This window comes from Microcebus murinus, chromosome 10 (assembly GCF_040939455.1).
Source record: "Microcebus murinus isolate Inina chromosome 10, M.murinus_Inina_mat1.0, whole genome shotgun sequence".
Lineage (NCBI taxonomy): Eukaryota > Metazoa > Chordata > Mammalia > Primates > Cheirogaleidae > Microcebus > Microcebus murinus.
In genome coordinates this window covers 87,886,912-87,911,305 of record NC_134113.1, presented here as the reverse complement: position 1 = coordinate 87,911,305, position 24,394 = coordinate 87,886,912, and the positions used below count along the sequence as shown (strand labels likewise).

Sequence of the window (24,394 nt, the reverse complement as noted above, 5' to 3'; positions counted from 1 at the left end):
GGTGTGGTGGCGCATGCCTGTAGTCCCAGCTACTTGGGAGGCTGAGGCAGGAGGATCTCTTGAGCCCAGGAATTTGAGGTTGCTGTGAGCTATGATGACACTACTGCACTCCAGCTTGGGTGACAAAGTGAGACCCTGTCTCAAAAAAAAAAAATCTTTGCCCACATGGAAGTATTGTTTCAAGATGATTAGAAATAAATGTGATTACATTTTGCTTTCTACCAGATAGCAAATGACTAGTAGGAAGAAATGACTTCACTGTCTTTTAAAATAATTTCATGAAAAGATGGGCACAGTGGCATGCGCCTCCAATCCCAGCTACTCAGGAGGTTGAGGCAAGAGGATGGCTTGAGTCCAGGAAGTTGAGACTAGCCTGGGCAACATAGGGAAACTCTGTCTCAAAAAACAAGAGAAAACAAAAACAAATCAAAAAAGTTTCATAAAAAGGAAGGATTTTTTAAAAGTGCCATGAGAATTGAAGAGTGCTACACCTGGGTGGTTTATACCTTCTAGGAAAGTACTGATTATGGGAAAAACTGAAATTCTGATAATGTCTCTATCACATGCAAAGGACCTCGGCTACTTTTCAGCTCTAACATGTGATGTCAGAAGACAAGGGCCACCGCTGGATAAGGAAAGTATGGGGGTTGCCTGGCAGTAGCTCCACCAAGACTCGGGTACTTACGCGGCAGTGAGGTAACCTTCCAAAAAGCCAGCCACAAACATGATGTCCTCATTGCTCAGGGCCTGAACACCATACCCAGCTCGGATCTCCAGGATGCCCCAGCCTGTGGTTTTCACAGAGTTATTGTAAAAGCCGTAGGCATCCCCACTCTTGTCTATCACATTTTTCACTTGTACTGTCTTCTCGTCAGGCATCCAATACGCAGTGGCGTAGTAGACTTCTGGAAGAAAAGGGCATAATGATAGAACGCTATTCAGCCGGGTTTGCTGCTGATGCATTTTTTTTCTGTGTAACTGACAATCCCAACACATTTACTTTTAAAGATTTTCATTCAATTGGAATTGGGAAAGCTGCCATTGTGATTTGCCCTTATTCCAAATGAGGGGGGGGGGAACGAGAGCCTCCATCAAGGTAGACGAGCTCAGAGCACAGAGAACCAGGTCAAAGGTAGGGGTGTAGTTATAGTACCACAGAGATGGGCCTAAGAGCTTCATCCCTAGAGGGTGGGATTCTGGGCAGGGCTGGAGCTGGACCTCTTAGCTCAGACAAAGATAGGTTCTTGCCCCTAGTCAGCAACTTCTACCATACCCCTCAGCAATTGGACCAATCATTCTCAGGCTCCTTATCCTTTATCTCCTGCCCAATTCTTCTCACATGACATTAGATCCCTGCTTTGCAGAAAAAAAAGTAGAAGCTGTCACCCATGACTCCTCAAGGTCTTGATAATTTCATGGATCCATCCCCACAAACCCTGTACTCATCAAGGCCATCTCTCCTTTCTGTCACCTCAACCCTTTGACCCATGCTCAGTATCTCACCCCTCTCACCTTCTTTTTTTTCTTATCTTTCTTTTTTTTTTCTATACTTGTTTTCCATAGATCCTTTCACCTTCTTTAGGAACTTGGTCCCACCCTATATCTTCTAGCTCCTGTACCCTAAAGCAGCGATCCCCAACCTTTTTGGCACCGGGGACTGGTTTCATGGAAGACAGCTGTTTTATGGACAGGGTAGGGAGGCAGAGCTCAGGTGGTGATCATAAGACGCTCATGTGAGAGGTGTCCACACTGTACCCTGAGGAAAGGAAAATTCTTATCTACGAAGACACATGGATACAGAAAAGAATCTGATTAAACCGGACTTGCTAATTTATCCCCAGTTTATTACCATTAGCTCAGACCTTCTTCTGTTCAATCATACTACTTCACAACTATATACTTCTTCATCAAATTTAGCATAAAAATACACAGTTTCCCTGTGTATTGTTTTTGTGATGGGGAACAGCTGTAAATACAGATGAAGCTCACTCACTCGCTTGCCTCCTGCTGCGTGGCCTAGTGCCTAAGTGTCCTGGGATACAATTTTGCTGCAGATGGGGGGTGGCAGGGATGAGGGGAGATGGTGAAGTGAGGCCTGGTTCTTAACAGGCTGTGGACAGGTACTGGGCCACAGCCCCAGGTTGGGGGGGGGGGTTGGTGACCACATCCCTAAAGTGTGCCCTTTCTCCCTCTTTCTCTCTCTCTCTTTCTCTCTTTCTCTCTCTCTCCCTTTCTCCCCCTCTGCAGTGACTCCTTCCCCTTCAGCATAGTTAACATGCTCCACTGTCTCATAGCTAAAAACAAACTGACTACGGAAGCCATCTGGGTCCTGTGGCCCGAGGTAGCTGTTCTTGGAAACTCTCACTCCCTTTGTGAAACTATTACAAAGTTGACAGAGCATCTGTGCTGTGTCAGGGACTATGGCACATACCAGTGACAGAGCTGTGAGCAGGAGAGTGCAGCCTCATCTTTTGGGAAGAGGAGTGCAAGGAAATCGTCAAGTCACATGAATATCTGAAAGCATCGGACCCTGGTGACCCTTTATTCTTAAAGCTCTTTCCTCCCATGGCACCTGGGACAACACTCTCCCTGAAACCTCCTTCGCTGCCCTTGTCCTCATTCTCCCCACGGATTCCTCTTTAGCCCGTGCGCCCCACAGCACACTGGGTGGCACGGTCTGGACGATTGTCACATTCCTGCCCTCCCCAACCTCCATCCTCTGCTTCTGTCTCTGCAATCTTCCAACCTGAAGCCTGAGTCCACCCCATCCCCCTCTCTCTCTCTCCCTCCCAACTCACGTTTACTCAAAACCTCTTACATACCTCTCCCTCCAGTCTCTGCCTCTTTACCTAGACACTTCTCTGCTAGTCGAGGTAACACAACTACCTTAACTAAAGACGAGGCCTCTTTCAAGAGTCTTCTGACCTTTAATCTATTCTTCATTCTCTGCCAGGGTAACTTTTCCAAAAGGCAAACTGATTTTGTTAGCTTGCCTGCTAAACATCCGCACTGGCTTCTGCTTCCTATAAAAAAGAGTTCTTCAGCTCATTCTCTTGGCCCTCATGACCTGGTTTCTGCCTACTAGTCAGCTTCCTCACTCCCGCCACACACACTTTGTGATCCAGAAACCATCACGAGCGGCTCGCACCTGCCAGAACCCGGGCCAACACCTCTGACTTGGCATGTGCTATTTCTCCTGCCTGAGACTGTTTCTCTCTTGTGAGCCATCCAGCAAACTCAACATTGGTATTGAGGACTCAGGAATCAGTACCCCTTTTGTAGGAGCTGACTTTCCCTGTGAGCTCGGTGTACCTTGTATGCACATCTTCTCTGCCCCTGGTCACCTTGTGCTATAACATACTTGGCTGCCCTAGACTATGAACTCCTTGAGGCCGGACACTTTTTTCTCAGCACTTGGTGGAGTGCCTGGCCCATACAGGTACTCAATAAATATTTGTGGCCAGACACGGTGGCTCACTCTTGTAATCCTAGCACTCTGGGAGGCCGAGGTGGGAGGGTTGCTTGAGCTCAGGAGTTCCAGACCAGCCTGAGCAAGAGTGAGACCCTGCCTCTACTAAAAATAGAAGAAATTAGCCAAACAACTAAAAATAGAAAAAAGTAGCCGGGCATGGTGGCGCATGCCTGTAGTCCCAGCTACTTGGGAGGCTGAGGCAGGAGGATGGCTTGAGCCCAGGAGTTTGAGGTTGTTGTGAGCTGGGCTGATGCCATGGCACTCTAGCCCAGACAAGACAGCGAGACTCTGTCTCAAAATAAAATAAAATAAAATAAAATAAACATTTGTGAAAGGAAGAGAGACTTAGGAAGGAGGAAAGAGAGAGAAAAGGAAATAAGAAATGGAAAAGGAAACGGCATACAGAGCATTTTTTTCTCTGTCTGGGAAACCATTTCAAGTGTGCTCTAGTTAAAGACAAACTGTACATTCATGCTGGTCATTAAAGAGGAAGGAGGTGGCCAGAAAGACTCTCAGGTTCTAGGTTGAGACTCAGTGGATGGCTGTTGTATGATTCAGCAAGAGAGGCAGCAGCTGGGGAATAGGTCTGGGAGGGAATACGAGTCTAATTTTAGACGTACTGACTTTTTAGTACTTAACAGGCTGGAAATTTCAGATGAAACATTTATATAGGATTATCTATATAAACATTTATATAGGATTATTTGTTGGCAGCATTCAAAACTGAACCAACATTTTTTTTTTTTTACATTTTTTTTTAGCCTAAAACTATGGTGTTCAATAACATTTTGTTTTTTGATGTTAAGTTTGTCTATCAAATAATCACTAAAAGTATAATCTTAACACTACAGCATCATGGTATCTTGACCCAGGAAACTCAGTAATAGGCTGAGACTTGGTCAGGCTTAGAAACTAATCCTAGGCTGGGTGTGGTGACTCACACCTGTAATCCTAGCACTCTGGGAGGCTGATCACTTGAGGTCAGGAGTTTGAGACCAGCCTGACCAAGAGCAACACCCTGTCTCTACTAAAATAGAAAAAATTAGCCGGGCGTGGTGGCATGCGCCTGTAGTCCCAGCTACTCAGGAGGCTGAGGCAGGAGGATTGCTTGAGCCCAGAAGTTTGAGGTCGCTGTGAGGTAGGCTGACACCACAGCACTGTAGCCCGGGCAACAAAGTGAGACTCTGTCTCAAAAAAATAAAATAAAATAAATATTGTGAAAAGAAGAGAGACTTAGGAAGGGAGAGAAAATAAATAGATAGATAAATAAATAAATTCACTTAGAATATATTTTATTTAATAAGTTAAAATTCTTTTGGCACACTATTAAATGAGAAATTCCTTTCAAAAAAAAAGAACTACCTTATATTTGACATTTAATGTTCTTTGTCTCTGCTATGTCTACACAACATACTGAGTACAGTAAGGTGTCCAAGACTGCCCTGTGTGAGTAGACACGTGCATTCCTTCCAGGAGTGGGCACTGATTCCAGACTATAGATGCCTATTACTAGTTAGGCTTCTGAGCTTGCAATCATATGGAATGTATGAAGAACAAAATAAAATCAAAATCTTATTTTTGTGCAGTTTTGAAGTTTATACTTAGAACTGACCACCTCCCCGGCCATGTGCAGAGCTGTACTATGTATAAATCTGCCTTTACCTTGCATTGACTGGTACAGTATTTTTGCATCTCATACGATCTACTTTTTTGTTCAGTAGTTTGAACTATATTTAAACTGTACAATCTGTAAAGTTTTTATAGAATAAATATTCAGCTGTGAAAACTGGTTAAATAAACTAATATTTCTTAACACACAAAAAAGCCAATCAACCAAACAAAAAAAAAAACCTAATCCTGACCACAACCCTTAAAAATGATCCTGAGTAGATCTAAGTCAATTTACTTCTGAGTAAAATCATCACATGATGACAGCCTTTCTTTAACAATGGTTAAGTGGAAGTAACGACATTAATAAGCATAGGGAGGTGCTGAATACTTCACCAGTAAACTTCCGGTGACAAATAATTGTTTCATCGTTAATGAAACCAATTGGCCACAGTTTGAGACTTGTGGGCAGCATCCGTAGAAACCTCTCCCCTCAAAGACAGTAAATGTGTGCTCCAAATTGATTTTTGATCACAAATGCCACTGTCTGAGCCCTTCCTCAGCTTTTCTCACATATTCCCTCCCCCCCTCACCTCCAGTGAGCTGTGTAGGGCAATGAGGAAGCACGGCTGGCTGAATTCAAGGTAGCCATAAACAGCTGTGCAGGGGAAGGGCGGTAAACAGGAACCAAAAAAGAAAAAAGGAAAGTGGGAAGACTTTGTGCGTTTTTTCTCTTTCAGTTCTACCCACAAAGCATGATCTTAGGTTTGTCTTCTTCTTCAAAACCTTGGTATTTTTCATCCCAAGCACCCTGGCCCTCTACCCCCGCCCCCTTCCATTCTAGCAACCCATTTTTGCTGTCAACCTGGGGCTTGCTCGAGCAATCTAAGTGCTATACTCAAGTGCTGTGCTTTCACTGCTCCTGATGTTGCCCAATTTCCTGACCCCAAAACTAAACTTCTACAAATACATGCTTTTTGACATTAATGTACCTCTATGCATGAAAACACCTTTCCCCAGTCCGCAAGAGAATTTGGTGCTAAAACTTTACTGCTAACAGGTTAGCATATACTTTGAAAATCTGAGTTTTCACTCTGTCCCTAATGATGTCCTCCATTCCTCAATGTTTCTCTATGTTTCAACTCTTTCTGGTTTTTCCCAGTATCCATGTTATTTTCTGATTTTCTTAAATCCTTTAATAGTTTAAGTCATTATACTTTTCTATTTGTTTGTTTGTTTGTTTGTTTGTTTGCTTGCACACTAAGCAAGTGGATAGACTTTTCTAATTTTTAAAAACATCGCCATGGGCCGAGCATGGTGGCTCATGCCAATAATCCTAGCACTCTGGGAGGCCGAGGCCTGAGGATCGCTTGAGCTCTGGAGTTCAAGACCAGCCTGAGCAAGAGCAAGACCCTGTCACTACTAAAAATAGAAAAATTAGCCAGATGTGGTAGTGTGCGCCTGTAGTCCTGTAGCTACTTGGGAGGCTGAGGCAGGAGCATGGCTTGAGCCCAGGAGTTTGAGGTTGCCATGAGGTAGGCTGACCCAGTGGCACTCTAGTCTGGGCAACAGAGTGCGAGACTCTATCTCAAAAAACAAAACAAAACAAACAAAACAATCTCCATGTTGGGAGATGGAATGTGTGAAAGGTGTAAGAGTGAAAAGGGAGAAAAATAGTACATAATACGAATTCTAACCTAGTTTTATACAAGCTCTGGGAAAGCTAGGACCATGTGTGCTTACCACTCCATATACTGGGAGTGCTGTACCTGACAAAGTCAGGTTTCTGTGATGAATCAAGGTTAATTGTGTGTGTTCTTTAAATGAAGGGAGTTTATCAGAGCATTCACCATGGAAGACAGTCCGAAATAACTCAAGCAATGGTATCTTCGGGCTTGAGTAAAAGGCCCACAGGACAGTTCAGATTCTCAGCTCAAGTCCATCCAGCACACGGGGCAAGTGCCATTTGTTGACATTTTTTTAGAGTTGTGAAAATGAAAAATCAGATGTAAACATTTCTAACAGCAATGTCCTCAAAATCTTTTAATATTTCTCTCTATGTAAAAGCTCAAACACTCCAATTAAATTTGTTTCCTTGTGTGCTCTAAATTTCAGTTGAAAGAAATTCCTAACCCTATCTTAGAAAGAAAGAATTTATAAAATAGTCATAAGTGGCTTAAATAACTCCCTCCCATGTTTGGAACCTAACTTCCCTAACACCTCATTTCTGAAAGAGTAAGCAGTTTTCAGCCTTGAGCAATGAATGTTTGCCTCATATATGCAGTACAAGTCAGAGAGAGAACGAGAGAAAGAATTGTGAGAGAGAGCGAGAGCAAGAGAGGGAGAGAGAAAGAGAGAGAGAGAGCAGGCAAAAGATGTGACAGAAATAGAAAAAAATTATCATTGAAATTTAATCTATTCAGATTGGGGTTAGCTAAAAATTCCCTGATTCTGGTCCTCACATCATGTTTCTCTGTTAGGTCCACTGTATTAGTCTCTCTCTCTCTATGGACCTTGGTCTTGCACTTCCCTTCTTTGAAAGGGCTCTCAGCAAATTGATATTTAGTTTTTGGTATTTTCTAAGAAAAAAACTGATTCATGACTGAAACAACCCCCAGGCAGCCCAGTTATAAGTAGGTGTTTTAGCCTTGGCTCTCTCTAGAGATCAAGCCTAAGACTTGCTGAAAGGAGGATTATTTTGGCAAATGCTCCCAGGGAGCAAGAGTGAGGGGCTGGAAGAGTGAAAGGGGAAAGAGGGAAAGCCAATTCAAGGTGCATTCTGAGCTGGTCTCTACTGTGGACACCAGGTTGATCCCATTGGGACCCTCTGCAGAGGTGTCTGGAACAAGCTTCAGAAGTCTTCTTCCCAGGGATGGGAGAGGGAGCAGATATTCGCCTGCTCCTGTCCTGCATAGGGCAAAAGTTGCCCTGTGAAGTGTTGACTCCCTCACTCTCAGGCCTGCATGTGCTCCAGCTCTACATGGTCACGATTTCAGAGATCCTCCAAGTGGAAAGCAAGAGCCCCCCAGTGTGGCTGAGGGGAGGCACCTCAGGTCACAGCTGCAGGAAGCTAGACTAAAAGGCAAGTGAGAGGATGTAGGCCTGGATGCATAATGTGTCTGGCACATTAGCTAACTAGAAAGGGACACAGCTTAAAAAAATAGCTTCAAGGCAACAAAACACTAATGCAGAGAAATGACGGAGATTTGCTGAGATCTGATCCCTTTCCTCCCTCCCTCCCCGAACATGCCTCTTCTTCACTGCCAGCTGAAATCAAAGTTCCTGCCAAAAGTCCTATCAGCAGCAAGTCAACTTTGCCCCATTTTGGTTTGACATTCTTGGCTCACTCCTCATCTAGACCATTTATTAGTTATATATTTTTGTGTCTGTGGTCCAGTACATTTGATTACAAGCTCCTTGAGAATGAGACGTGGCATCTGGCATTATTGTGTCCATTCCCTTGGGCCTAGCACAATGCTTAATGGATTACGTGGCCACCTAAATCCCAAACTTGCACACTAGCTGGGAAGGTCACACCTGGTGGCAGACTTGTATCAAGTTCATAGTATGCTAATTCTTGATTTCTAATTATGAATTAGAACTTGGGTATCTTAAGTTTGCAAATGACCTCAGAAAGAATGGCACTGGTTTGAACACTACCTTAGGCCAACATTAATACTGCATGGGCAAGGCCTATGGACACATTACAGAGAAAGCCTGTCTCTTTCAGTGATTTGCTCATTCTGCTTTCAAATCTCTCAATCAAGAGACTTCCATAATTTTCTCTAGGAAGATTGTAACATGATATTTGTTAACTGTGTAGACACAGTGTTTCAATTTTTAGACTGAAATTTCCTCATAATTTCACTACCTCTATTTCATTTTTTAGCACATTAAGTAAATTCCTGTTTTGCAGTAGCACAAAGAAGCTACATAACAACATTTTAATAAGTTTTATGGCCATATTTTAAAGCTAAACTTTCAAAAGCTTATGAAGTATAAGTTACAAGAGCAACTGGGACCCACTCCATTAAAAAAAAGAGATATGACTTAAATTCATTTAAAAAACCTTAAAATGTTCAAGAAAGTAAATCCTTTGAGATTCTTTCTATGATTAGTGCTGCTACCTCTTTTCTTCTTCTGTTTTAATAGTTAATGCTTTATCATTTGAAATCCAACAAAAGCAAAAGATAACAAGTGACTATGTAAATGCCTTCTTCAACGCCTAAAGAAGTTTGAAAACAAAAGTTTCTGTTCTGCATATCAGAACAAACTCCCAGGACAAAGTCCACATGTTTCATAGTTTACATATTACGAAACTAAATCACCATGAAAATTAAAAAAAAAAAAATTTGTTCTACCTCAATGTAAACACTAAAGTAGGATTCTTTTTAATTTTCTTCTAGAGGAAGATTTTCATCTCTGCTATCAGATTCATGCTTCCAGAAGGACCATAAAATGAAGTTTAATAATAAAGATAAATGGGGACTTCTTCTAAGAATTCTTCTGGAACTTGTGTACATTTTTCCCAACTGATAAAGGGAGCACACAAGCAAGTGTTCAGTTTTACATAGAGCTCTAGTTGCTTTTGGATCTGAAACACCAAAGCGATAGGAATGAGCCGGAGGAAGATTTAGCACAGCTCTGAAAGAAAGAAGAGTGGGGAAATTCTAAAGCAGGTGCACAGTTAAAAAAATTCATTTAGGAAAAAATGATCAAGGTGATTTCAGTCAGTCAGCTATAACTTAGGAAAGTGACCCAAGACACTGCTCACTGTTTTTTGAAACACCTACTTAATGTGCGGGTGGCATGTACCCTAAATCCCTGAAATGCTGGGCCATGATTGAGGAAACATCCTACTTTGACAACAAGTGATTATTTCCAAACACAGAAATTACCATCTGCAATCCTGCTGGCCTTATAAAGTATCCATGATGCCTTTCCTAAGGAAAGCAACTCCAATAGCCACTCAGTTATATAGCACTTACTCACCACCCGCCAGGTTCTGTCCCTCACAATGACACTGTGAGACAGAGACTATTATAATACCCATTTTACAGATGGAGAAACTGAGGCATAGAAAAATTAAATAACTGACTATAGAGGTCACACAGTTAGTGTTGGAGCCAAGATGATAACACAGGCAGTCAAGTTCCAGGGGCTTTTCTGTTTCTGGAATTCTATGCTACCTTTCTAATACTATGCTTCGAAGAATGAAGAACTTACATATAATGAATAAGCATATAGAGCAACTATGAGGCTCTCTCTCAAGTGAATTTGGAAGTAAGGATGCCCTCAGAGCTAAAGGATCAGCTGAGACTGGCCCCAACCATAGGTCTGCCAAGACACCTTACAGAGACTGAATCACTCCCAGGACTGTAAACTCCTTGACAACCAGATGAAGGTCTTAACCTTTCTAGAGAGGAATCTGTTAGTGTCAAGCGGGCACTAGTGAGCCATGGAAGTGTGGACAAGGCAGGGACAGGGGCCAGCTGTGCCAGGCAAGTGCTGGCCAGTGGAGGGGCACCCGTGGGCTGATCTAAGTGTTCAATACCTACTGGGAGACAGAGCCATCAAACCTCCAGGCTGAAAACCCTTGATATTATCTACCCCACGTGGTTTGATTACAGTGAGAACACGCTTGGGCCAGGCCACACAAATACCCAGTCTGCCTGACAGTTATGTTTCCAACTAAAAATTAACAATAAGTCTGGTGAATAGACTTGGGTGTGTATCAGGGTGAAGCAGCTTCCTTGGAACTGATCAGATCTGGGGCACCGGAACAAGTGAGTTTCTAAAGCCTAGCCTGCAAGACTGAGGGCAGACTTTGAACCAGTTTTACCAAGGCAGCTGCCACCTTATGAGGCTCTCAGCAGCCAGTCCATTTCTTTCCCTAGTGACAACCTGACTTCGCTACACATACCACTTAGAAAAAATTACACAAAGATTCTAAAACTCAAATATCTTTTCAGTCTGGAGAGATAAAGGTAACACAATTATATGTCTGAAGTCTATAATAGCTAGAAAGATATGGCAAGGAAGAACGTGCAATTATTTGCCAATTTCTGGAATAATGAAAAGATTGTACAAAGTAACCTTTAAAAATTGAAGAAGTTGTATGCATCTACAGTATTATGGTGGTAAGAAACATTTTTAAAAAAAACTAAAGAAGTTGGTTTTGGATACATAGATGCATATTGGTGGATATAAAATTCATTCCAAGGGGCTGAAAATGCAATCCCTTTATTGTTTATTGAATCCCTTTTAAGTTCAAAGTACTGAGCTGGGTAGTTCAGAGAACACATGACAAGCAAGAGGTAGCAAAGTCCCTGTTTTCTACTCTCAAGTTGTTGGCAGGCTAGTAGAAGGTGAAGAAAAAGATCCAAAAAGCTGCTGCAGAAAACACATTAATAAGAGTGGAACAAAGGAAACAGAAATCACATCTATTTGGAATAGTCAATGTGGCATCACCAGACATCCTTTATCCCTATGATAAGAAGCCTTTCTAGATTGCTGGACGCGGTGCAGTCGGGATTGCTTCGCATCAGAAATGTCCTCACTTTCTAACCTGGCTCCAGACCCTCCAGGTATGGAGTCAGCTTCCTGTTTGGGGAATTCAGTTTAAGATGTAGTTTCTTACAAGGTGGTATCTTCTTGAATAAACAATTCTTTGGAAAAACAATATCTCCACCCCATTTAAAGCAATCTCAACAGTCCAAAAAAAAACAGAAAAGGAAGGAAGATTTCAGCTGGTGTTCCAAACACAAAAGCCATTCGCATTTCCCGGTCCCTCTTCCCAAGATACGTCTGAATGAGCAGTCTCTCTGGACTAAAGGTAGGCAGGCACCAAGGCCACCTCCATAGTTCAGGCAAAGAAGAGGATGTGCAATGAGTAGAGAGTCAGGAGCCTGTAGTGCCTCTGATCCCATGGGCTTGCACAGATTGGAAGGATTTAAGATTGCAGAGTGATAACTGGGCATTTCAGAAAGCAAAGACCTTGAAATCTGGCGATTGTAAGATACTTGCTGATGAAAGGTGGTGTAACAAGAATCTGTACACACATCTGAGAAGGAGCACCTTTCCCAAACTCCACCCTACTCTTGCACAAGGTCAGCAGAGAAAAGGGATTAAGAAATAAAACAAAATTAATCCTCTCTTGTTACTTTTAAGTCTTTTAAGCTCCTATAGTTCACAATCTTGGCTTTACTCATTGGGAATGGAAGTGATTTTTTTTTTCTTTTCTTTTCTTTTTTTCTTTTTTTTTTTTTTTTGCATAGGGTGTACTTTGCATCAATACTTGCAGGAATAAAACCTGTTTTTCCATGAGGGGAGTGGTTACGCAAACGCCCTCTGGCATCCCAGCTCAGTCTTCACTTACTGTCTTGTCTTTATGAAAATTACTGACGTCTTCCTAATCTCAGTGTTCTCATCTCTAGAATGGGGATTGCAATTCTCTTTAGGAGTATAGTGAGCATTTTATCGAAACACATAAACCCCTTCAGCACACTGCCTGGCACCCATCAAGCTGACAATACCAGGTTGCAACCCTTCTTTTAAGCCTAAGTCACTGTCAGCTTTTGAAAACAAAACAGTTGGTTGCCCGGAATCCTACCTCCCCCCCATGATCTAGATGAATATATTTAGATGTCCTCTGGCTGGAGTTTTTAGGACCAGCCGAAGCTCTGTGGGCCAAGCGTTGGTGCAGAAGTGAGCTGATCTGTCGGCCAAGAACTCTGGCCAAAACTTTTTACGCCCGCAGCGCAGCCCCGTGCGTGCCCGTCTCAAGTGCCACCGCTGCGCCACCGCGGGGCTGGTGCCAGGCTGGGCCCGTCTCCCGGCAGGAGCGCGTTCCTTGGCGTCCGCGCAGACACAAGGCACCCGCGGCAGGCGAGCTCGGCCGGGCTGCGGCAGGGGCGGGACGCGCGGTGCCCAGGGCCCCTCCCCGCGCCCCCCGCCCGCTCACCTGCCGGGTCCGTCTGCGCCGCGGTGGCCAGCAGCAGCGGCGGCGGCAGCAGGAGCAGCAGCAGCGGCGGCGGCAGCCCGAGGCGCCTGCCCGGCGTGCGGCGGGCCATCGCTCCGCGGCGCCCGCGACCTCCGCCCGGCTGGACAAGGCGGCCGCTGTGGCCCGCGGTGGCAGCTGTTGCAAGAGCGGCTCCTGGGGTGGCAGCGGGGTTCCGCGTCTCAGAGATTGGGGCGCCCTTAAATGTCCTCTCTCCTGAGCCCTGCCTGCCTGGGGCCTTTAGGGGCGAGGAAGCTTCACGTGGCCTTGGGAACAGCCTTCCTCCTACTGGGCCCCAGTCTGGGAAAGGCGGGTCCTTTCGGTCTGACCCTCTAGCCACCTGTGGGCCGGGCTGGGAAAGTTCCCGGGCTGCACTTCTGGGAAGCGCAGAGAGACTGCCGGCAGCCTTCTGTAGACTCCTCGGGCAGTTTTGCCGGCCAAGGCTTGAAAGAATCTGATCAGTTCACATCAACACCATTAGCCTCTGCCTCCGGGGCCGGCCATTCCGTGGTCGCAGCGAACGAGGCACCCAGAGCAATGGTGAAATGCATGCCCCTGCCTACACGCAGCTCCCAGTCGGGGAGGTCTTGCTATCCCTCTGGGATGGGGATCACTGCCCCTCCATCCCACGCTGTTTAACCCAAGTCCATCTGTTGCAGCTCAAGACTTTCGGTTCCTTGCCTCTCTTCATTCATTGGCTGGAGCCACCACTGAAGAGTGATTCAGACAGGGCTGAAACTAGATACACCCCTAAGTCCCTGTGAGGTCCCCATTTCTGTGTAGGGTCAGTTGAAAGTGGCATTGTGAAGCAGGCAAAAAATGATGCCTGCTTCATTGCATTGTGAAGCACTGTGCACATTGCATTGCACTGTGACATTGTGAAGTTGGCAGAGGGTGCCCTAGGTGACATTGTGAAGTAGGTGAAAGGCATTTTATTCATTCAATAGGCATTGATTGAGCCCATCCTGTGCTCCAGGTACAGGGATATTAAGAGTGTACCCTACCACAGGTAAGGAAGGACAAAGCCATACAGATAAACAGGTACATAGACGTTGCCATTAGTGCTGTAACAGAGCTATGCTTAAGGTACAGTTGGGGGGAGGGGCAGGAGGGAAGGGACAGAGGTACCTCACTCTTCTTCCTGGCCTTTCTTCTAAGCTTAACTGAGGCATCAAGGAGCAACGAGAAGAGAGAACAAGGGGCATCTTTCCTAGAGAGGAGATGCATTTGTAGTTGTTAAAAAAAGATACAAAACAATTAAAAGCACATCTCTGTGCAAATTGTGAAATACAAACCGCAATTTTGTTTGTTTGTTTTTGGTGCCATTCATTTAATCAATGAAGGAATTGAGGACGTTGTAAAAGTTGCACATTATTCCTTCAAGTTAGAAAATCAAAATGAAGGAAAATTATGAACATTTTGGCTTTGTCATGGGGGAAGAGAACCACATTAGGAGATTGGAGGAAGTTGTGCCACCCTAGATATTTCAGTCTTGCTGCATTATACCGCCCCCCTTCGCCTTCCTACACCTTCTAAGCCAAGGCACCAAGTGTCCTGTTGAAGTAACGCAGGGGTCCTCAAACTTTTTAAGCAGGGGGCCATTTCCCTGTCCCTCAGACCGTTGGAGGGCCGGGCTACAGTTTAAAAAAAACTATGAACAAATTCCTGTGCACACTGGATATGTCTTATGTTGAAGTAAAAGAACCAAAGGGGCAAAAACACACGCATGTGGCCCGAGGGCCGCAGTTAGAGGACATCTGAAGTAGCGTATATAAAAATGCCTGATGTGAACTATGAGGCATTCATTCATCTATTATTTAGTCATCATCAAATATTTGTTGACTAACGTGTCCCAGGCACAGAGCAGTAAACAAGACAGAGTCCCTTCCCGCCCAGAACTCACATTCCAGCAGGGGGAGCAAACTTTACATATAAACAAATGCATTGGATCAGGGTTTCTCAACCTCAGCACTACTGAAATTTTGGACCCAATAATCCTTTGTTGTGGGGGGTTGGTTGTCCTGTGCAACCCTTAGCCTTTGGCCACTGGAGGCCAGCAGCACGTCCCACCTGCTGGTTGTGACCGTCAATAATGCCTCCAGACATTGTGAAATGTTTCCCTGGGGGTGGAGGGCAAATGGAAACTACTGAAATGGAGGGTGATAAATCCTCGTTCTTTAGGTTGTGCAGGTTTTACCTATCTGAGAAGGAAATGAGCAGTAAAATGCCTTCCTGCTAAGCCTGAGGTGGGGAGGACCGAAGAAGACGTTGGCTGTGAAATGTTCTCGTCATTTCTATCACGGACAAGTGTGTTTTCTGGCTACTCATTATCTATTATCTCATTCTTGTACTGCCTCTTTATGAATCTGGACTCTACTGGTGTAGAGGTTTTAGTGAGCGTGGGTGGAGGAATGTTCCCAACAAGAGACACAGTATTGTAGTTCTACTGGAATTTGAAAGTGCTACCTAGTCTTTTTTGAGCTCCTCTGAAAAAAAAGAGGTAAGAATAGGATTATAGTGTTGGTTAGAGCAATTGAGCCTGTCACAAGGAAATGGCGCTCTTCCACAGCAGGAGTGGGGAGCAGTAGAAGGAACTCAGGGGAGCCCTTTGTATCACCATGTCCTAGGGGAGTGGTTCATGAAAGTTCTGTAACCCCACCCAGGCAGCACCACCAGGGTTCAGGCTCTTCATTCCAATGGCCAAAGAACCCCAGCCAGCTGAGGTGCTGGCCCAAAGCAAGGGGAACATGGGAAAAAAGTGGAGAAGAGAAGTCATACATGTAATCTGTGGCCAGTGACCACTTGCAGGAACAGGCACATCTCTATCAGCCACTATGTTTCTTTCCTTGCTGTAACCTATGTGGTGGATTGAAAATTTCACAGTTCCAGAATGAAATATGCAAAATGTAAATCTGTTTCTTTTCAAAAAGAAAGTATCATCAACTTAGCACTCAAACACTTGTCCACTGATGGTAAAAATTTTTAAATGCCAAAGTTAAGGTTACTCCATCTCATTTGTGCCAAATCCCTAGCATCCTTTGCCTTCTCCCTGCCCTTCCCCTTTTTCCTTGAGGTTGATCTTAGTTTCAGGAGGTTTGTATATCGATGAGGTATTGGGTGAGAGACATCTACTCTATGAGTCATGCTCTTGGCTTAGTGGCCTGCACTAAGATGGAGTTTTGTCTCATATGGTCTGCAGGAATGGTGGTGTGCAGGAATCTGCTGTTGATATCTGCAGCTCTTGCTTGACCTCAGGTTTAGACTCCCATATACTCTTATATATTAGTCAGTGTCATGCTAGCTGTGATGACAAATAAACTCTAAAAGTTCAATTGAATAATGCAACAGAAGTCTATTTCCAGCTCAAATCCTAGTCCAGTGTAACAGTTCTTAATTGGTAAGTACCTTTCCCTCATGCAGAAATTTGGGAACCCAGACCCCTTTCACCTGTGGTTCCACCATTCCCTAAGGCCAAGGTTCCCACACTTTCTTGGCTTATAGTGCTGTTGGAGTCTCAATAATATATTTTCGGGGCTGCAGACCAAAAGAAATACCTAACAGCTCTTTTTATTAAGTAGCTAGGGCCAAAGGATTTAATAGTAGCCATTTGCTCAGTGTTCTGCAGTGGTCCCCAACCTTTTTGGTACTAGGGACTGGTTTCATGGGGGATGGGCGGAGCTCAGGCGGTGATGCAAGCAACGGGGAGCGGCTGTCAATACAGATGAAAATACAGATGAAGGTGAAACTTCGCTCCCTCACCTGCCGCTCACCTCCTGCTGTCTCCCCCTCCTCACACCCCCTTCCTAAGTTTCATGGAAGAAAATTTTTTTCCATGGAGGGTGGAGGTGGGGGGAGTGGCAGAGTTCTGTGGCCTGGTCCCTAAATAGGTTGTGGACTTTGGCCCAGGGATTGGGGATCTCAGCTCTACAGACAGTGCTCCTTTTCTCTCAAAAATTCAAAGTGTCCCAAAGACTCCGTTTGGTTCATTATGGTGTGTTCTGCTACTGCTATTTCTCATGAATATTTACTACATCCTTAGGCACCCTCTGGGAATTCACTGTGGCTGCAGGACTGCATGCAGGAACCATGGCCCTACGGCCTTGGCGTCTTTTCTTCTGGCCGTAGGAAGGGGAAAGGGTCTGGGGGAAGCATTCCTGCTTCTCATTCACTTCTGCTTGCTCACCTTCCATTGGCAAGGGCTAGACTTGCTGCCACACCTCCACGCCAACAAGGCTGGGGAATGCAGCCTGTTCTGGGATGTCACCTGTCCGCCTGGAAATGAGAACCGCAAAGTTTGGGGCAGGCAGCCAGCTGTTTTCTGACACACTTGGCGACCTCTTCATCCTAAATTAGATTCTGTCGGGTCCTTTGGCTCCTCCTCAGACCCCTCTGAGCCCTGGGGGATTGGCAGTAGGGGCGTAAAGGCAGCCTGCTCTAGCGAGCCTGCCCGTGGTGGCTTCACCTGCCCAAATATCTTGCTCAGTTATTGCCACTCTACAGCTCAGGTGCCATGTGGGGCATGTGGCTCCTTTTCAAGGCGTGCGGGCTCAAACATTACATTCTGAAAAGCTTAAACGTAATCTCCTCTCGATGTGGTGACATCATGTTCTCCTGGCCCTCAAGCCACGCGCCAGGCGAGGGACCCGTCCCCGGAGAATGGGACGCCCTCCCCGGGGAGCAGGGGTGCAGAATCTGGACGTCTCTCCCTCCCCGCTGCCTCCTGGCGTGGGCTGGGGTCCGTGGTCCTCTTGCCTCCTGCAGCCCTCGATCGCCTTGTGGTTGTTGCCTTGTGGGCGACCCTTCCCGCGGCCGGGGTGTTTGTGGGGGGACCGGTCTGCTGCCCTGTCCCCCTCTGCCCGCGGGTGTTGGGTATGGGCCCCTTGAGGTGCCCATAAAGATTTTTAAATTTTTTAATTTAAAAGTAAAAATAAATAAATAAAAATAAAAGTAAAAAAAAAAAGAAAAAATAAGAAAGAAAAAAGAAAAGAAGAAAGGAAAGAAAAAAATTTAAAAAGGAGAAAAAATAAACATAATCTTTTCTGTTCTGATAATTCTCCACCTAGCCTGAGTTTCTATTAGCAAATATTTCGGAACCCGGCCTCACCCATCCAGTAGGTGACTCCACCCCTAGAAGAAGAATGATCCTGGGCCATTCACATGGGCCCATAACGTATTTCTCTTATTCAGCTCTTCAAACTTTTTATTTCTGTGGATAGGAACTTATTCAATGTTGGCATACATTCTTATCCCAGTTTATTGTTCTCCAGTATACTGCATGCCATTTTATTTCAGTGTGTTCTTCTATCATCCAAACCAAGTTTAGAATATTTCAAAACCTTTTTTTTTTTTCCCTCTCAGATGCCTCGATCTTTTAATGAGTCTGAAGACTCTTGTCTTTGTATACACAAGACCTCAAAAAACAACAAATTTTACTTTTGGTCTTCCAATATTTTTGTTTTCTTCTCCCTTGAGCAAGAAGCCTTAGCCTTTTGGAATAAATCTAGTGGCAGGAGATCTACGAGGTTAAACAAGAATTTCTCAGAAGAAAAATGTGTAGGGTAATATTTTAGACTACATCTAGCTATTCTTGTGTACGTTTACCTCTGCAATTGATTTTCCTTTTCTTTTCCTCCATTATTGTGTGCAGGTTGTGTTGGCAGTTAACTAACTCTACCATTGGATCCATGAGGAACAGAATACTGAGACTAAATTACTGCAGAGCCAAAGAAAGGATGAACATTCCTCAGAAATCCTGGGCTGTTGCCTGATGCCAGTGGAGCTTGTCTGGACCACTGACAGCACAGTCTATACTGTCCGCCTATCCTCCTTTCTACCCACTTGCCTGCCCTTTTTGTATGTTTCCATCTATTGTAATTTCCAGCCTGTGAGTGCCTTGTAAATTGGGTACACAAAGGAGGGGTTGCCACTGGCCAATGATCGTAAGTCTATTAGCATATCTTGGCTTTAGGACAGTGGTATTAGGGGTGACACGTGAATCAAGAATGGATTGACTATAGCAACAGAGGCAGAGGTTAAGAAGGAAGTTTCTGTGCAAGTTGAATACTGATTAAACAGTTTATTGCTATTATTTTTCTACAGACTGCAAAGTCATGAATCTTTTACCCTACTGATAGGCATCGTCTTTTCTATCCTTACCTCCAGAGAGGCTGAAAAAGGCATTCCTGAATACATTTACTGCGTTACTTAAAGGATATCATTTTTACATGACTGTTCTTTTTTCATAATTTCCCTGAACCTCTTTCTCCAGCTCTTTCCTAAGTTGGGTGTCTACATCCTCGAGCAGTTGCCACTGACTTCCTCTATTTACTTTTCTTCTCCCACTCTTATTCTCTTATATCTTCTCTTCATTTTACAGAAAGAAGTACAAATGCCAAATAAAACCATCAAGACACACCATCCTATTCTTCATGGTATTGAACTTTGACTGCAGATGCAAAATATTCCTGTATTAAATGTCCACAGCTCTTTTTTCAGGTTATAAGAAAAGATTTAAGCCTTAATGGAACTGGTATAACAATGAATTAAAGAAAAGTAGTTGATAAATCTGGCTACTACTAATTAATGAAGACATTAAGAAGAAAAATCTTAGGCAGTTAATTCTTGAAAAGTGGCTAGAAATTAACATTTAAATAGAATCCAGGGTCAGAACGCCAGAAAAAGTTTACATTTCAGTCCAGATGAACATCTTCTGTATACAGCCAATTGAGTTAGAAACAGTGCATATCAATCTTCTGTACAATTGTAATCTGAGAAGGGAGTTCTAAGGAGCAGAAATTGAATACTCTCTTTGCTGAGAAACACACACTGCTAGCTCTTTTAATTTTAAGATGAATGATCAGAAACAAGAACCAGAATGTGATGGTGTCTTTGAAAAATACTGCAGAATGAGGGCAAAGGTGCATCATTCTGAAATCTTAGATTTCTAAAAACTATCAATTCTAGGAAACAAAAGAATATCTTAGAAAATGTTTGGTGAGACTGCTAACTAGTGCAACCTCTGTGGAAAGCAATATGGAGATAACTTAAAGAGATATAAGTAGATCTACCACTTGATCCAGCAATCCCATTACTGGGCATCTACCCAAAAGAACAAAAGATATTGTATAAAAAAGACATCTGCACTCGAATGTTTATAGCAGCACAATTGCAAAGATGTGGAAACAACCCAAGTGCCCATCAATACATGAGTGGATTAATAAAATGTGGTATCTGTATACCATGGAGTACTATTCATCTCTAAGAAACAGTGGTGGTATAGCACCTCTTGTATTTTCCTGGATAGAGCTGGAACCCATTCTAATAAGTGAAGTATCCCAAGAATTGAAAAATAAGCACCACATGTACTCACCAGCAAATTGGTTTCACTGATCAACACCTAAATGGTCATATAGGAATAACATTTAATGGGTGTCGGGCAGATGGGAGGGGAGAGGAGGGGATAGGTATATACATACATAATGAGTGCAATGTGCACCATCTGGGGGATGATCATGCTTAAAGCTCTGACTCGGGGTGGGGGGCAAGGCAATATACATAACCTAAACATTTGTACCCCTGTAACATGCTGAAATAAAAAAAAGGAAAACAAAACAAAACAAAACAAAATGTTTGGCATATTCCATAGAGTGTGAGAAAACATAGCCTGCATTTACTAAGACAAGAGTATTTATAAATAAAAACAGATTTTAAAAAACGCATAAGATGAGAAGGGATATAAATAGAAAAAGAATGGGTTGATAGAAAACCAAAAATTGGGCTGGGTATGATGGCTAACACCTCTAATCCCAGGACCTCAGGAGGCTGAGGTGAAAGGATTGCTTGAAGCCAGGAATTTGAGACTAGCCTGGGTAATACAAGCAAGATCCTGTCTGTCTCTACAAAAATATTCTACCAAAATGGTCTTTAAATTATCCAGATGTTGTGGTGTGCACCTATAGTCCCACCTACTTGGGAGAAGAAGGGTCACTTGAGCCCAGGAGTTCGAGGTTACTGTGAGCTATGATCATGCTACTACATTCCATCATTCCATTCCAGGCTGAGTGACAGAGTAAGACTCTATCTCAAAAAAAAAAAAAAAGAAAGAAAGAAAGAAAAGAAAAAAGAAAGAAAGAAAGAGAGAGAGGGAGGGAGGGAGACAGAGAAAGAAAACTAAAAATTTAATTTAATATTGTAACACAGAAAATGGCCTAAAAAAAAGGGTGGTAAAATGTTTTCTGTCTCTTCAAAACCCCTCTTACCCTTTTTGAGAACTAAAACCTATATCCCTGCCTCAGGCCAGTTGACCCAATTGACCCAATGGGCAGGGGAATGTCCTTTGTTCTTTGTGCCGCAGGGGAAGAACACAAAAGAGTAATCATACCACCAGGACCCCATTACCAGCACTGGAGTCTTATCGTCTGGGGTAATCTAGGTTTATCATCATGGGTAATCTCAACACCGTGGAGGGAGGCTAATCAACATGGGCAGCCGCAGGCAGCAGCAAAGGCAACAACAGGCTGGAATATCAAGCAGGTAGTCAGCAGCACACCAACAGGTTGAATAGGAAAATATGGCGGCCCCCTGAGGCTTTTCCATGCTGTTTATAGAGGGGTTGGAACAAAGGAAGGCTTTGGCACCAGGCATATGCTCTGGTCACCGGATCTGGCCAGGAGCCAGGGCCTATAGTGACTGGTCTCACATAATGCTTCTGGGCATGAGCCTAGGATAAAGATTCCTGGATAGCCTAAAATAAACATTCCTAGGCAGTCCAGGATAAACATTCCCAGGCATAGAGCTCAGAGCTATCAATTCCCATTCCCTCAAGAAACGGCCGGCTTTTCCAGGGAATGGGTGCATACCTTGGGCCTTATAAATTTATATGACCCCAAGCAGGCCTTAATATTCTGTACCTCAGTACAATGATATATGTTTCTGAAGATAAAATCAAGCTAATTAGCAAAGAAGCACTGATCAAAACACTCTAGGAAAACTTTTCATGAGTTGAAAAAACAAATCCAAGTATTTCTCCTGATATAATTGTGATAGGAGGAGCACAATATCACGTATGTGGAAGTCTTGGCAAAAATACTTAACCTAAATCAAATCATGAGGATAAAATCTGTCTAGGGCCAACTCATGGGTATGTATATGACATGTTCAGTTGAACAGGACCTCCTGCTTTGAAGGGACGTAGGCTTGGTTTAATGTTCTGCTGCCACCATCTTGAAATTGTTAGTCATTTTTGAACAAAGTGTTCTGCATGTTTATTTTACATTAGACCTCACAAATTATGCATATGTTCCTGAATCTGGCAAATCCAGATTGAGGGACATTCTGTAAGACAACTGGCCTACATTCTTTTTAAAAATATTGGTTACTTAATGGACACCCTCAACATCCCCCCAACTTCTGCCAGAAAAACTATGAAGGACCTACTTCCTTCATAGTTACTTCCTTCATAGTTACTTCCTTCATAGTTACTTCCTTCATAGTTACTACTCCTGTAACTTAAAGGCAACTAAAGAGACATGACAACCAAAAGCAATGAATTGAACTTTAACTGAACCTTGAGTAGGGTGTGTGTGTGTGTGTGTGTGTGTGTGTGTGTGTGTGTGTGGTGGAATATTTATAAAAGATGTTTTGGGGGAATATTTGGAGTTATCTGAGTAAGGACTGTATATACAAGATGGTATTATATATTCTTTAAATTTGGGGGCGGTGTGAAGATAGTATTGTGGCTATGCAGAAGGACATCCTCAATTTTGTGGAACACACATGTAGTAAAGTGTCATGATGTTTGCAACTTACTTTCCAATGGATTCATAAAAATAAATGTTTGTATGGCTGGAAAGCAGTAAAATAAAGGTAGCCAAAACAAACAAACAAACACCCCCAAGTCTTTCAGCAAACATTTTTTTTCTTTGACTTAAGGATGGTGGTTTTAAATAAACATTTGTTCATTGGTTTCCTAGCTGGCTTTCTCCCATCGAGAATCTCCCATTCTAAGCTCCTCTGGTGCCTAAGCTGTAGGCACTCCTTCCCTGTCCCTCCCAGCAGTCAGCATGTTCCTTCTCTTATCATAGATCTCAAGCCTAGATCCATCAGGCTACTTTGCCCTGGGTGCTAAATCTGCACTCTGTGGACTTTTAAAAGTGTTCTCTCCACAAAGGTGGGCCTCTCCCTAGGGGTAATTGCATATCAGCTATGAAGAAAATAGTAGGTTTGGAGTTGGCACCTACAAAAAAGTATACTGTGAACATTCCAGTGGAGGGAGATAAGGGGAAATATTACCTGCAAAGTATTAATAATGGACTGATTTTGACTTCTCTGCAATGTTAAATGCTGGAAGACAATGGAGCACTATCTATAGACATTTCGAGGGAAAAAGATATGATGAAGACATTTTATACTAAGTTAATTTTAGTTCATCTGTGAAAGTAACACATTTTCAAGGACTCAGAAAATAATTCTAAAAATAATTTTTGAAAGAATTAGTTTGATACACTTCAACTGTCAAGTCAAATTAAGACCTGAAGAATAGGGAAGTCATAATGTCAAAATTTAAAGGAGAATCTTTCATTCATTTTAGTAAATGCAGGACCCCAGCGTCAGGAATCAAGTTGGTTTGTTATTATCAGGTGGATTCTGCGATCTTGGGGCAGCTTGCCTCTCAGAGCTTCCATCAGCAGGACTGTTTTTTTCTTCTGCTTCCTTTGTGCCTTGTGCATTTCTCAAGCTACATTGCTCGTAACACAGCTCAGATCAATTCCTTGCTATGGCTGATGACCACATAAAGCACTTGCAAGTGCTTTTCTGTACAACACTTGCTACCAAGTAACTTAGTTGGAACACTACTATCAACAGGAATTACATAACAGAAGCAAAGTTACACAAAAACCAAAGTGGTCATTTTCCTTGCCAAATAAATTGAGCAATGATTTCCTACATCCTGACAACTCCTATTCGATAATGAATCATGTTTTTAAAAAAGTGGCTATGGAAAACAAATGACTAAGAGGCAATGTATGGATAGTCATGAAGCCCATCTTATTGTTCATTTTCCAGGGAATGATCCTAGGTGCTTAGGTAAGTGTGAGATCTTTAGCTGAGCTAAAGTAGGATTCATATTTGGATGTGTCTGATGAATGCATGAGTCTACATCTATCCGTTTGCCTGAGTTGACCTGTACTGAGGAAGCCAACTGGGGAAGTAGGCTAGTGTGTGGGCACGGGTAGTGGGGGAAAGCAGAATGTGTCTGAAGAAGGAAGAGGGGATGGGAAGAAAAGCATGGTGTCTCTCCCATAATTTGTCTGCCT

The 24,394-nt window shown here is 43.4% G+C and overlaps 1 protein-coding gene across 1 annotated transcript in view; it reads right to left on the bottom strand.

Annotated features, from left to right (window-relative positions):
• The window catches only part of PLBD1 (phospholipase B domain containing 1), a 50,535-nt gene extending 36,809 nt beyond the window's left edge, over positions 1-13,726 (bottom strand). The window contains exons 1-2 of the mRNA XM_012753730.3: positions 13,044-13,726; positions 686-905 (exon numbers count right to left, since the gene is read on the bottom strand). Of these exons, the coding sequence (XP_012609184.1) occupies positions 686-905; positions 13,044-13,152 (329 nt within the window). The 5' untranslated portion in view covers positions 13,153-13,726. The remainder of the gene's footprint in view (positions 1-685; positions 906-13,043) is intronic.
• Positions 13,727-24,394: the final 10,668 nt, after the last annotated feature.